Below are 13736 nucleotides of genomic sequence, written 5' to 3' on the forward strand. Positions count from 1 at the left end.
TTTTTTGTTTTTCAATATAAGCAAAAAACTAGAAAAAAAAAAACAACATAGAGAACATACTTGAGGCATAGGAGTCAAGCGCAGAGAAGACAACCACACACCATGAACAGAACACAGGGGACATCTACTTCTGAGAGGAAAAAAAAATGATATTCTATTTTATTCTTTATTAAATGATCGTTAAGAAACCTTTTAAAAGTCCCAAACGAGTGGCATCTATGTACTGAAGAAGGAAGTGAAATTCAGACCTGTTGACAAGCAATGAGGGGATTGAAATCTGATCGAATAGTAGGGGTAGGTGAAATGTAGATATCATTCGAAGAACGAAGGCTATATGGAGCTAAATCAGAAATAAAAATAGGAGTTTTCCATAGAGATTTTGGAAGATTGCCGTGAAGCTGATGAAAGACAAAAGGAGCACAAGAAATAATGTAAATAGACCGTAGAGTTAAGAGCGGTGTTGGTGAGGAATGGTTGGTGAGGACGCCGTGCTTTATTACACATGACAGGAAGGGACTGCAGCGTAGACGGAAAAGTAGACATCCATACAATGGGGCAATAAGAAACATATGACTGGACAAGAGTGAAAAAAAGAAGTTTCAGAATAGATCCAGGAAATGTGTGTCTTAAGTTTTCGAATGATACCCAAACTTTGTGAGACCTTAATCCTAATCATGGCTATATGATTTCTGAAGGAAAGATTCTCATCAAGTAGGATACCAAGAAACCGGACCACTCGATTCTCTGGTCTACACAAGGAGCCTTGTGACACCTGAAGGTGTGTAAGCTGAGTGAAAGCTATACCAATTCGAGAAAAAAAAATGGAAAATACGACTTACCAACGTTCAAGACCAAGTAATACGCATTAAACCATGAAATAACTCTCTCGAATAATGCCACACGATTAGACTTGATATCACGTTCTGTCTTCCCAATGGTCAAAAGGGTGGTATCATCAGCAAAAGCAACAAGAAAATCTTCGTTAGAAGTAGTATTGGAACACGACCGAGCATCAGGATGACACAGAAATATCACTAACCAGCACCAAATTATCAAGACATCTAGTGACGAAAAAATATTATCAATAAAAGACGCTTGCGTGTCAGTAACTCGGGTTGGTGTACAAACTGAAGGTAAAATACCCGAAGAGAGCATCATCGACAAAAATCAATAGCTGAAGCAGAATTTTGATCCAGCAGATTGAGGTTAAAATCACCCATAAGGATTAGTTCATAGGGATGTTTTTGGACTGAGTCCAAAGCTTCTTCAAGAATTTTTATAAACGAAGGAATAGACCCGCTGGGGGACCTATAAACCAAACCCACAGCTAAATACTTTCGTATAGATTTAATCTCAATAAAAAGGGATTCAAAGATTCCTTCCTCATTTCTACTCAAATTACTTGTTTCTGATTCAGCCTCTCCATCCTATATCTTGGAATATCTAGAAGGATATTATTTTTTGAATCCAGGAAAGTTTACATAATCCTATAACATCAGGAGTTCCAACACCAACGACCTGTTTCAACTCATCAAAAGACGAGTAAAGTCCCTGAATGTTAAGATGAAACACAGAGAAAATATCATCTGGTTTGGAGGAGGCAGAACCATTTAATTGTGAAACATACTTACTCTTATAAGCCGAATTAGAATCATTATACTTCTGATTTCTACTTCTAATTGAATTATTAATTATATTTTCAATATCAAAAGGATTATTTTGTAATTCAAGTAAACGTTCCCCCAAAGAGTTGATACCAACCAGGCCACCAACAGAAATTGTAGATTTACTCATGGTGGATGGCAGTTCCGCTCCACGACCAAACCCACCAGACCACAGGTATAAGGAAAAAATATAACAAAAAAAAAGTGGAAAATAATATAATCAAGGTAAGAATAAATAAGAATAATATAATCAAGGTAAGGGAAAAAGCAGGGAAAGAGAAGAAAAAAGAAACAAGGGAAAACTAAGAAATAAACAAATAATCAGCACTGGTAATGGTAATATAAGCCATTCTTTCATAATAATAATATCACCCAAACACATCAGACCGCATAGGACCCACTACAATAGTTTATTCAACTTTAATGCATACCAAACACTCATACTATCTAATAAACTAGTTATACATATAAACACAGCACTATCAAACAAACTGATGTATTATCATATAAGCATAATTAATTTTATGAGATCGTATACTCATTTTAGCAATTTCACCGTCATGTTTCTGAATGCTTCACAGATTGTTAGTTTTTCATTTGAACCATCTTGCCGTTTCATGATTAGGCAGGGGGAGTAGACCTTTGGACAGCCAAGAGTCAATTCCGAAATTGCGCAATTTAAATTTCACATTAAGCAATTTCTTACGAACGTCACAAATAGACTTAGGTGCGTCGTCTGACAAAAATATTTTCTCAAATCCTCCAATTTTTTTGTTTTTCAGTTTCTTAGCGTTCGTCAGAATCTCGTTCCAGATTAACTTTGACGGCAATTCAAATTCCAAAAAATTCACATTTTCCCTGAAATCCACCAACTTAGCTGGGCTCGGGGCTGGTAGATCAAGGCCCTCAGTAACAACTTTGGACAGTAGTTCATGTGCTTTTAGAGAGAGAGAGAGATAGGTTTATTTAAACAACATCGTAGCTAACAGTTAATTTGCGTTGCTTCACTATGCTAAATAGCAAACTAACACAAAAAAGAAGAAGAAAATATCACTCGGGTTTGTTTAGCTCTACTGTGAACAGTGCTGACATCTAAAAAAGTGACGGTAGCAGCATCTGGTGGCTTCGTCAGAAGATTAAGTCACCAAGTTCGAAAATGTTGATGGCGCCACCGTATACAGGGGTGAAGAAAGGTCAAATAAAGTATCTTTCCTGTACTTAATTTGCATATTCATGGCACAGAAAACTGTCAGGATAGCCACTGCTTTAACTGGTGACGCCATTGACGAACCAGCACACATATATTGAGCTAAACTTGGTAGATGGGCTCTGCAGCTGTGCTAGCGCAACAGCGCCATCTACAAAAAAAACCTCATCTTGATTACCTCATCTTGAACTTTCACATTCCACATCACTAATGTTTATCGTGTTTTTTTACTTTCTAATTTCATCAGAGTAAGTGACATATTGTTCATATGGGAATTAAGCGTTACATTTTCCTCCACCACCACCACAGAAATTTGGTTTTTGACGCTTGGGATCTCTATTTCAACTTATGGGAAATCAAAGCTGCATGGGGGGGGGGGGGGGGTAAAGAATAGCATAATAGGAAGCCACGGTTATGCAGTGTTTAAGCATGGCTGTGAAGCGAGGGCGGTTTGAAAAGTTGAGAAATACGTTTTGGATGTTTTCCAAAAGAACTGTTAAGGGTCGTTTTAGGTACTCATGTGACCGACTGCACATCAAACCGAAAGAACAACTGCACAACATGAGTTGGTTCAATTCTATTTCTAGGGCTACAATGAAAGAAAAGTTAAGATGACTATGGCACTTTTAACGGATACAGGATGGTAAATTACCAAAAATCGTGCCTTATGGCTTTAGTTTTGGAAATTAAAGCTTTATGGTTGAAGCTACGTCTGTGCGTAGTCTTGGCCCCTAATGGATTGATGCAGTAAACAGTGTTTAGTCAAAACAGTATTTATTTCCAATACATCTTTGTAACCCTGGGGTATACAAAGATGACTTGCAGTGTGTTTTCATCCTTATTGTCATGTTGTTGACAATATTGTCATATTGTCATTGTCATGATATTGTCATGTTTTAAGATAAGTTTGGCAACTATTAATTATTTTTATTGAACATTTTAAGGTTGGAGGATTCGATGGAACGTCTGGTTTAAATACTGCTGAAAAATACGATCCAGCTGTTGGTGAATGGAGGATGATAGCTAATATGTTTACTAGACGGAACAGTGTGGGAGTAGCCGTACTTCATGGGATTCTGTACGCAGTGAGTCATATCTACATATATAAAGGGTTTTCATAAAAAGGAGGTATTTTTAAAGGTCTGGGTAATCTTTGTACTCATATTCAGATACGTATTCAGGAATTCATTTCAGGGAGCGAATAAAGAGAGAGGGCAAATCAAGCAATTTACCCGGAAAAAATAATGTAAACTGGCTCCTCCCTGTACTTGTCCGCTCGTGTTGCATCTCGGGTAAATTGCAGCTCGGGTGTAGCTCGGTAAGCTCTGATCTTAACGGTTGCCAAGAATTTTCCCACCAATTAGCCATTCAAATTATCAAAATAGTTAGTAGTAGTGCAAGTTAGTCGAATTGTCCTTCTCTATCCGATAGTTCTCCAAACCATCCCGTGTCCTGGGTCCCTCAAGGTCTTATCCTGCTGATATCTATTTGATATGGTTGTTTTAAACATCACAAAAATCAACTTTAAAATGTTCATTTATCTTGTTCCATGAGGCTAAATCTGAAAAAAAAATTGACACATGCATTGATCCTAAACTGATTCAATAAACGGGAAATCGTCTAAACGCCACGAATAAAACAAATAAAGGTATATCCTAGCGGTATTGTTGAATATGGACAATCTTAAATATATTAAGAACTCGACCTCCCTCCTCTTCATTATCCCCACTGAAATTTTTTACGTTTTTCGACAAATAATGTATATTTGGAAGTTGATTTTATTTTTTCACATTTTATTCTACGTGACAATCTTGCAAAAAAAATAACATCCACGGCAAAAGAGCTATGGGTAGAAGCTATTAAAATGACTTAAGGGAGCAGTTTATATAAAGGCTGCAGTGTACATATATAATAAAGGAAATACCATCAGAGTAGTTAAACTACCCAGTAACTTAAGCTTGGACTTGTAGGTATGCAACCAAGGAAGCAAACAATTTTCGACAATGTCTCTAACGTCACCATTAACGCCGTCAGCACGAAGCTGCTTGAGGCCTACGAGCTGCGCACGGTCCTCATCTGCCCAATCTACTCAAATTTTTGTTACTCACCCCTCTCAGAAAGTCTTAAGCCTTAAGACAGATTAGAAGTGTCGGTGTTTTCTATACCGTTATTTATTCTGAAAAATTACTTGTTAAATTCCTACCTTTTGGGGTGCTAAGAAATTAATAAAACTTCTTGAGTTGACCAGAATACTTAAAAATACAAACATTGTGAATTTTACCCCAACTATTTTTTTCTACTTAATGAGTAAATGTTCGTCCACCTCTCTGAAAATTGAATACAAACGCAGGTAAGCCTCCCTCTTTACACCCTCTCAAGAAATTCCCATTTCCCTTAAATCTTTCCTTACGAGCTCAGGGTGTTTTTTTCAGAATTGAAAAACAGTTTGGAAGAATGGGAAGATAAGTCTGCAAACCGAGATTAAAATATTGGAAGGCACAGTGATGACAGTGGTCAAATATGGCTCTAAAGCATGGTTGCCCGAATTTACTAGATGTTTTACAGAGACATTGCCTACGGATTGTTTTGGGTACCTGGGTTACTAATCGTGTTTGAAACAGTAGGCTCTACAAAAAGTGTGGTTCAATCCCACTTTCTAGGGCTATAATGAAAGAATAGTTGAGAGGGTTAGGGCGCGTTCTGCAGGTGAAGGATGACAGATTGTCAAAGATTTTCCTTTTTGGATAATCGTCTTGGGTTAAACGGAAATCAGGTCGTCCTCTTCTTGGGTGAGAGGATGTCATAAAGAAATATTTAAAGGAAATGGGAACTTCTTGGAAGGGTGTAAAGAAAAAGGCTTTGAATAGATTGGGATGGAAGATGAGCGTGCGTAGCTGTGTTGGCCTCAGGTGGCTTGGTACTGCGGTCAGTTGTTAGTAGTAGTAGTTTCCTCGCGACATTCTCTCACCCTATTCGGGGACTACCTTCTTTTCTTTTGGTTCCAGGCTGTTGGCGTTTAACGTTAAGACGTGAAAATTTTAAGTGTTAAACGTGAGAACGTTTAAGGATAAGGAGTTCCAGTGTCAAATTTAGCTCCAAAGAAACGCACTTCAACCTATCAATATATGGCAATGTAGTAGTATGAAAATTTCAGAAACTTTACATTTGGTTCGCTTTAACCTGTTTAATTTTTATACTACTCTAAAACTTGTCGCAGTTTCTGAAGTGTACAAATACATTCATTACGAATAATCGATGTATTACGTTTTATATTTGTTATTATTATGTTATTGAGTAGGATGTCTTCGAAATACTACTCTAAAACTCATCGCTGTCTCTGAAGTATATTGACACAGGTAAATCTGTGAAAATTCAGTTGCATAAAATGCATTGAAAGAAGTTATATTTGTAGCATTTTGCTAATGAAAAAATTTGTCACTTTAAGAAATACTTAAATCGCTAAATCTAGTTAATCTCTCCCTATTTCAGGTTGGTGGTTATGATGGTCAGTCTCGTATGTGCTTGGCTTCTGTGGAGACTTACAATCCTGAAGCAAATACCTGGAGTCCAGCTCCTGATATGAGCGCTCATCGGAGTGGTGCTGGTGTTGCAATTCTTGACGGTCAGCTGTATGCGGTGGGAGGGCATGATGGACCACTTGTTCGAAAGTCTGTTGAGCGGTTTAATCCCTTAACGCAAAAATGGACCCCTGTTGCTGACATGTGTCTGTGCAGGCGGAATGCTGGTTAGTTTTTTCCTTTTGATTCTACGCTTTTTTCATCTCCTCTTTATGCACCCGATCTTTCGATAACCTTGATTTTCGTGTCGATGTGGCTTTTTAAAATGAATAAGGAACCAAAATAAAAGCATTTTCCCCTTCGGGACGCATCTTAAGGGTATCCATATCTGAAAACCGCGTTTCTGTAAGGGTTTTCTTTTTTTCGCAATTATTAAGTTTTAGGGCATGCCACGATTTCGCCACTGTTACCACGTTGGATCATAAAAATCAATTAGCGAATGGTGAAATTTGACAAGGCTCTTCCGTACAAATTCAAATATTGACAAACTCCTCGTCGTAAAATTTACCAAAAGTTTTCATAAATAAGCTCATATTCAGTTAAAGTGCACTATTAAAAGGAAACAATTTGACAGCATGAAGAAAGGTAATATTACCTTTGCTCATTTTTCACTTAATGGATCGCTCAATTTGAGCTACGCCATTAATGGTACAAAGGTATACGACCTCATCGCATTTATCTCTCACATGTTCATGCAGAACACAGTTTCATTATTTACCCGAATCAAAATCATATTCTGATTTTAGATTTTCTTATAAATTACAATTTGCGTGTTTCTGTGGTTATATTTCTAGTCACTTTCAGTCAATTAAAAAAAAAAGTTAATGCGGATACAAAGCATCGTGAGAGGACCCATATTCAAGTTAAATCGCTTAACCTTCTGAGGGCTATGCACAACCTGTTTACTCCTTAAAATTGAAACAAAAGTAAAAATATAAGATATTAAACTTTGGCTATAATTTGCTTATCAATCACTTTAATTTCTTAGGTCAAGAAAGAGCTTGCTATGATAATGATTGAAGATAATTTGAATTTTGGATCTGTTCGATGATATTTGTCAATGTTAAAGTACCCAGGACATCAAAACGAAAGCAGTGATTGCCTCCTGGCCCCATCTATGGTCTGTTCATATCAGAAAACCAGCAATGTCCATGATGTTTCTTTTGGGTGTTATACAAATATTAAGAATTTTTGTTGCTTAAATTCTCACCTTTGTTGCCAAAATGAATTGTGAAAAGAAACAAGTGAAAACTTTTCTCGTTTACAAACAAACCCAACAAATGGTTGTAACACCCATAAGATGGCACAATCGTCACGTTTAGTAGGGCTATTGAACAAATATAGGCTAGTTCGAATTTTTGAGAATTAAGTAGGGTAATTAAAGTTGTATTGTCAGAATCACAAGAAAGGAAGGATTTTGATATGTCGACAGTGATCTAAAAGGATAAGTATAACATAATTAGATTGCCTAATTGGTCTCTCAAAAGGTGTTTTTTAGGTAAGTCAATTAATTAACAATTTCAAAAGTTTAATCTTGAATGATTTTAATTATATACATATTAATGCATAGCTGAGATTTATGGCAGCGTTTGTCTTTGCTACAGTAATCTGGAAGGTTGCAGTTAAGATCACAATCTAGTAGTGTTTAGGGTTAATTTAAAGCTGAATTTCGGAAGGGTAACTACCTCCCAGGAAGTCAAGACGTTGGTAGACTCCAGGATGAGAATTTGAGAGAAACGTTCCAGGAATAGTTGACTACTAAACTCGAGGGTTTAAAATTTGACAATGAGGGAGATCGTTGGAATAGTTTTAGAAAAACAATTTGTGAAGTTGCTGATGGTGTTTTAGAAAGAAAAATTAGGACTGCTGCGAGGAATGTTAGTGGAAAGCTTTATGTTTAATAGAGAGGAGAAGTGGCTTGTACAAGAAATATGAGTGATAGATCATATAAAACATGATATATCATATAAGTTATAGATCATATAAAACAAAAGGAATGTAAAGAAAGTGGAGAAAGTATTGAAATATGAACTTTTAATAGATAGATACATTTTCCATATAGCAGCAAAATAAGGACACAACAATTCACATATCTCCACAATGCCTCCATGGGCTGTAGGAGGGGGGGGGGCTATGAAAAGATCAAGTAAACATTGAATATTTAAACTCTTAATATATAAAGCATTGGCTTCATAAAAAGACCATGGATAAAATTGTCGAGGATCTGGAAGATGCAGCTAGACGGTATAATAGTAAAATATTGTACTGGTATGTTAATAAATTAAGGGGTACTAGTCAATCCAGTCTTGTCCCAGTTAAAGATAGGAACGGGGCCACAATTATTGATAAGGAAGGAGTTAAAGAGAGATGGGTGGATCATTTTGAGAATGTGTTAAACCGAGATACAGCTGCAGGAAAAGATATAGATGAAAATGAAAAAGTTTGTGATACCTTGGATGTGAAGGTAGATTTATTTTTTGAGGAAGAACTAGCGACAGTACTAAAAGAATGAAAAAATAATAAGACTCCTGGTGCTAATAGTGTGGCTCTGAGGTTAGAAAAAGTTACTGAATATCATGAATGGGATTTTTGAATAAGGATAATACCCAACGACTTTAGAAAAACCTTTATTAAACTACTGTATAAGAAAGGTGATAAGAGTGAGTGTGGTAATTATTGAGACATTAGTCTGGTTTCTGTAGATAGCGAATTACTTAGTAATATGATACTTTTTAGACTGAAAGATGCTGTAGACAAAGTTGTAAGAGAAGAACACTGCTATTTTAAAACAGTTAGAGGATTTGTTGACCAAATTTCACTCTTAGGTTAATAATTGAGAAGTGTCTGAGTTAACAAACACCTTTGGTCCTCAGTTTTATAGATTATGAGCAAGCATTTAATTCTGTTGATAGAAGAGCTTTAGTAAAGGTCTTATCCTTGTATGACATACCAGACAAATACATTAAAGTGATTAGTGCTATGTACGAGAATAACACTGCTGCGGTTAAGGTAAGAAATGAGGTTAGCAGCTGGTTTGTATTAGATTAGGAGTTAAGCAGGGTTGTGTTCTATCCCCCTTTAGTTCTATCCCCCTTCATGTTGATCGTTTTGATGGACTTTATCTTAAGGAGCATGGGAAAGGCAATGGGAGAGCATTGAATCAAATGGGAAGGGAAAACATTCGTAGACTTAGATTATGCTAATGATTTAAGCACTCTTGATGAAAGTGTGACCAAAATGAATGAACTTTTAAAGGTTTTGAGGGTTCAGGAAGCTAGAATAGGTTTAACAATTGATGTTAATAAGACTAAGTCACTAAGGCTAGGAATTAGTGAAGATGAAAAGGTGACGTTGGGTAACGAAAAGATTGATTAGGTGATCAATTTTGATCTAGGTTTTGAACTAAGGATGCTAAGGATGGACTAAGTAAGATGTCCATGATTATAGTAAATTGTTTTGAAATAAAAATTTGACATAAAATTTTGTGCTTAAAGTTTCTGGATTTTATTGAAACTTATTTATTAAGCCTTGAATCGAAATGAATTGGCTAGAAAAAACTATATGGATTGGTCAAACTTCATCAATGGGCAATGTAGAGTTTATAGTAATATATCTTGCGTGTAGTTCAAAGTTGAAAATACAGATAATGAATAAGAATTGATGTTCTCAGATTCAGTCAAATGACTTTTCTTTTTCTTTTTTTCTTTTTTTTTGCAAAACCGAATTTAAAAATCCAAAACTGAGCCTTAAAATCCAAATTGAATTGTGTTATCTCTATTTATTTATTTGTTTTTTCTTCTATTGGAATTTATTTATTTATTTGATGATTTTTTTTCATATACGTACCAATGAACAACCTGCTTTATGCACTGCTTAAAAAAAAGCATCTACGTATTGTAGTTACAACGTTCCGATTATGCTGAAAATAATGCTACAAAGTAAATTTGAATAAAAAATAATTAAAAATGTTGAACTTCATCAATTAATACAGTAGAGATGATAGCATCCAGATGTAAGGTAATATTTTCATATTTAACCCTCTCCTCGACATATCGATCCTTCCTCTATTCTTACATTGCGTCAGGTTCTCGTATTTTCTGGTGTCCCAACGACCCATATTACTCCCAACGCTGCCAATGCCGTACAATTGCCAGTTTTTGGTATAATTTAGAGGTCCTGGTGCTGCTCGTCATGACTACCTACAGCAGGAAACATATTTAGAAATAAGAAAGTTTAGTGACCTGTTTAGATTTTCTGTTATTTTTTTTTAACCATCTCAATTTCTTGTAGGAGTTATTGCGCATGACGGTCTGTTATATGTCGTTGGCGGAGATGATGGCTCGTCAAATCTTTCTTCTGTTGAAGTATACGATCCTGCTTTGGACACGTGGACCCTACTTACTGCGCATATGGCTAATGGACGGAGCTATGCTGGTGTTGTTGTAATTAATAAGCCACTGTAATCGTTTTCTTTTCTTTTTTTGAATAATTTTGGAAAGCCAAAAAATCTCACAAAAATTGTTCAGAGCTGAGACTAAAATTTGAACCAGTAATATATTAACATCACAAAACTATCAAAATTTTTTCCAAAATACCTGAATATGTCGTTTCGCCTCGTCATGTTATCCTAGAAAAGAGCTGAATCTCATCAAATTCCTTTTTTTGCTTCCTACATTTTTATACTCTTTCAAAACCGTTCCATATTATATTCTCTTAGAACTAAAAGAATTCGACAAATGTATCGGGCCATGCGGCCGGAAAGAATAAATATGACTTGGTTATAGAGAATAATGTAAGGCTATATAGTATATATAAGAAGAAAGATGACTAAAGATGTACTAGGCTATAAATATGTTATTAGCTTTCAAATTTAGTTTTAAACACGTTTTGTTAAACAGTTTTGTTTCAAACACGCTTGAATTCCCAATTATTATTTTGGATCTTCGTTTTAATACCCTAAAACACTTGGTAATAACAAAAACTGCAACATTGGTCATTTGATCCCTGATATCTTGCAAATGTCTACCCTATTCCCGTGTACTTCTAAGCAAGGAAGAATTATCGGATTCTCATGTTTTGTAATGACCGTTCTAGTGAAATTTTCAACTTTATGTAGTTTTATAGAACTTTATATAGAACTCTAAATTCTATGTATAGAATTTTAGATTAAATTACTGTTAATTTGAAAAATTAATTATTAAAATTCAATATTTTAGAAATATTTTCTTGTGTTGTTCATTTGAGAGTAACAATGCTATTTCAGGATACTAGTTAATCAATCTTAATCTAAAAATTTTCAAAACAAGTTTTTTTTTCGGTTACTGTGGGCTGGGGCATGTTCTTTACGTGATTACAGCTATGTTGCGTTGCTCAATAGTTTTTCCAAGCAGTTGCGTAACTACGAGTAGATTAGTTTTACACTCCAAGATTGTTTTTGGCTTTCCAAAGTTTTAAAAGAAATTTACCATTTTTTGATTTATTTTTGATTATTTTTCATTCAATATTGTCTAAGTCTTTATGTAAAAATAGGTTTGTTTTTGGTATTACATCTTAGCAACGAGTGAGAGCAAAAGTACATAGAGTGAATATTTTACGGACATTTCTTACTTGAGTGATCGTGTGTTTTACAATAAATGCAAACCTTATAAGGCAATTGCTATGAAAGAAAAAGATAAAATGAATGTTTTGTTCTTCCAAAAGACAGCACAGTCATAGCCAGAGTCACGTTTCCTCTCAGGGGGAGCAAAAGTAGACTTCGCTCCCCCCCTGTCGCACCATCAATACCGTAAATATTACAATTATTGCACAGAAATATTGCAATTTGAGCTTTTTTGTCTCCCCCCAGGTGCTTGCTCCCTCTAGCCCCCTAGATCTGGCGCTGTTTGTAACCATGCTCGTTCCTAGGGCTGGTTACGCCCATGGAAAAATAAATTTACGGTGTCCCCCCTGCCGATTCAAATACAAATAAAAAGGCTAGGACTACCCCCCCCCCCTCCCTAGACACGGCAACCGAGGCAGCATCCCCCCACCCCTTAAAGAATCCTGTTCGTAGCTTCAGTTTAAAAAAAAAACTATTGAAAAATTATATGTGATAAGGAACGTATACTGCGAAAAGGAGGAGGGCTAGAGCCCCTGTCCTGCTGAAATATCTTCTTTTTTGTGTATTTGGAGGTCTCACCTCTCAAAAAGTGGCTTGAAGGATTGATACTTTTCTAGTTTGTGTGCTTATACAGAGTTTGGGTGCTATTTTCCATACTATACAGTATATTTTCAATATATACAGTATTTTTAAAACTGCCGGTTTCCTGGATGATTGCTGTTTCATCCCTTTCTTTCTCAATATACTCCAGAAAATTTGCTTTTGATATTTTTTTAGCATAGATAGCATATAATTTACTGGAGGTTAGAACCGTAGCCTGGAGGAGGGTTACCCAGTCTGCCCCCTCCCCCTCATCCGAATTTTTTTCTGAGCCACATAAAAGTAACAAAACCACATGTAAACAAATTTTTGCGCACAGAAACCTTGATAATCACTTATCACTTGATAATACATATTTGTGTCATTATTTTTGAAGTTTTTTGCTTAATGATGTAATTAATTAATTAACAATTAATTAATGAAAAATGTAACAATGTATTGCTTAACAAGTAAATCAAGTGAAAACTACACTAAAGTGTGTGAACGCATGTAAAGTGTATGTGAAGATTTTTCTTTACATTCACCCCCAGAAAAACAGCCGGAGATATTCATTTGATTTTATCCCTTGTTATATATTCCTTGTTGATTTTATTATTTAAGTAGGTTTTAGTTTTTACTTTTTTTTACTCCCTTCAGTTTTCCGAGTAAATAGTCAGTCCTGCCAAACGTTAAAGTAGGAGTGATGTTGACTTTTTGTTATGATTTACTTTGGTTTTCAGTAATAAATATATTTCTTTATAGTTTAGATTTTACAAAATGGAATTAGGTGAAAGGGCAAAATAAAAATGGTTCAGACTTGTGTTATAAGTTAAACAATAACCTCTTGCTATGCCCTTGGTCAAATTAGAGGTATTGAGCAACTTGAGGAGCGACGGAGTGACTAGGCAATTTGACGAGTGTGGCAATAACGGTAAAAACCATTATTTCGGTCAAAACGAGGGGATATGGTGAAGTTTTCAGATAGTGATAAAAAGCGGGGCCAATTGGGATCAGCAATATTCAGCGCTAAGTGTATATCGTGAAAGTAAAACCAACCTTGATAATAAAACAACCAATATCGAAAAACAGGAAACGAAAAGTTGAAACAA

General features: G+C 35.6%; 1 protein-coding gene across 1 annotated transcript in view; it reads left to right on the forward strand.

Annotated features, from left to right (window-relative positions):
* LOC136031657 (kelch-like protein 3) overlaps window positions 1–13388 on the forward strand; it is a 60275-nt gene extending 46887 nt beyond the window's left edge. The window contains exons 11-13 of the mRNA XM_065711327.1: window positions 3816–3956; window positions 6361–6616; window positions 10740–13388. Of these exons, the coding sequence (XP_065567399.1) occupies window positions 3816–3956; window positions 6361–6616; window positions 10740–10912 (570 nt within the window). The 3' untranslated portion in view covers window positions 10913–13388. The remainder of the gene's footprint in view (window positions 1–3815; window positions 3957–6360; window positions 6617–10739) is intronic.
* The last annotated feature ends 348 nt before the right edge of the window (window positions 13389–13736 follow it).

Source organism: Artemia franciscana, chromosome 10 (assembly GCF_032884065.1).
Source record: "Artemia franciscana chromosome 10, ASM3288406v1, whole genome shotgun sequence".
Taxonomy (NCBI): domain Eukaryota; kingdom Metazoa; phylum Arthropoda; class Branchiopoda; order Anostraca; family Artemiidae; genus Artemia; species Artemia franciscana.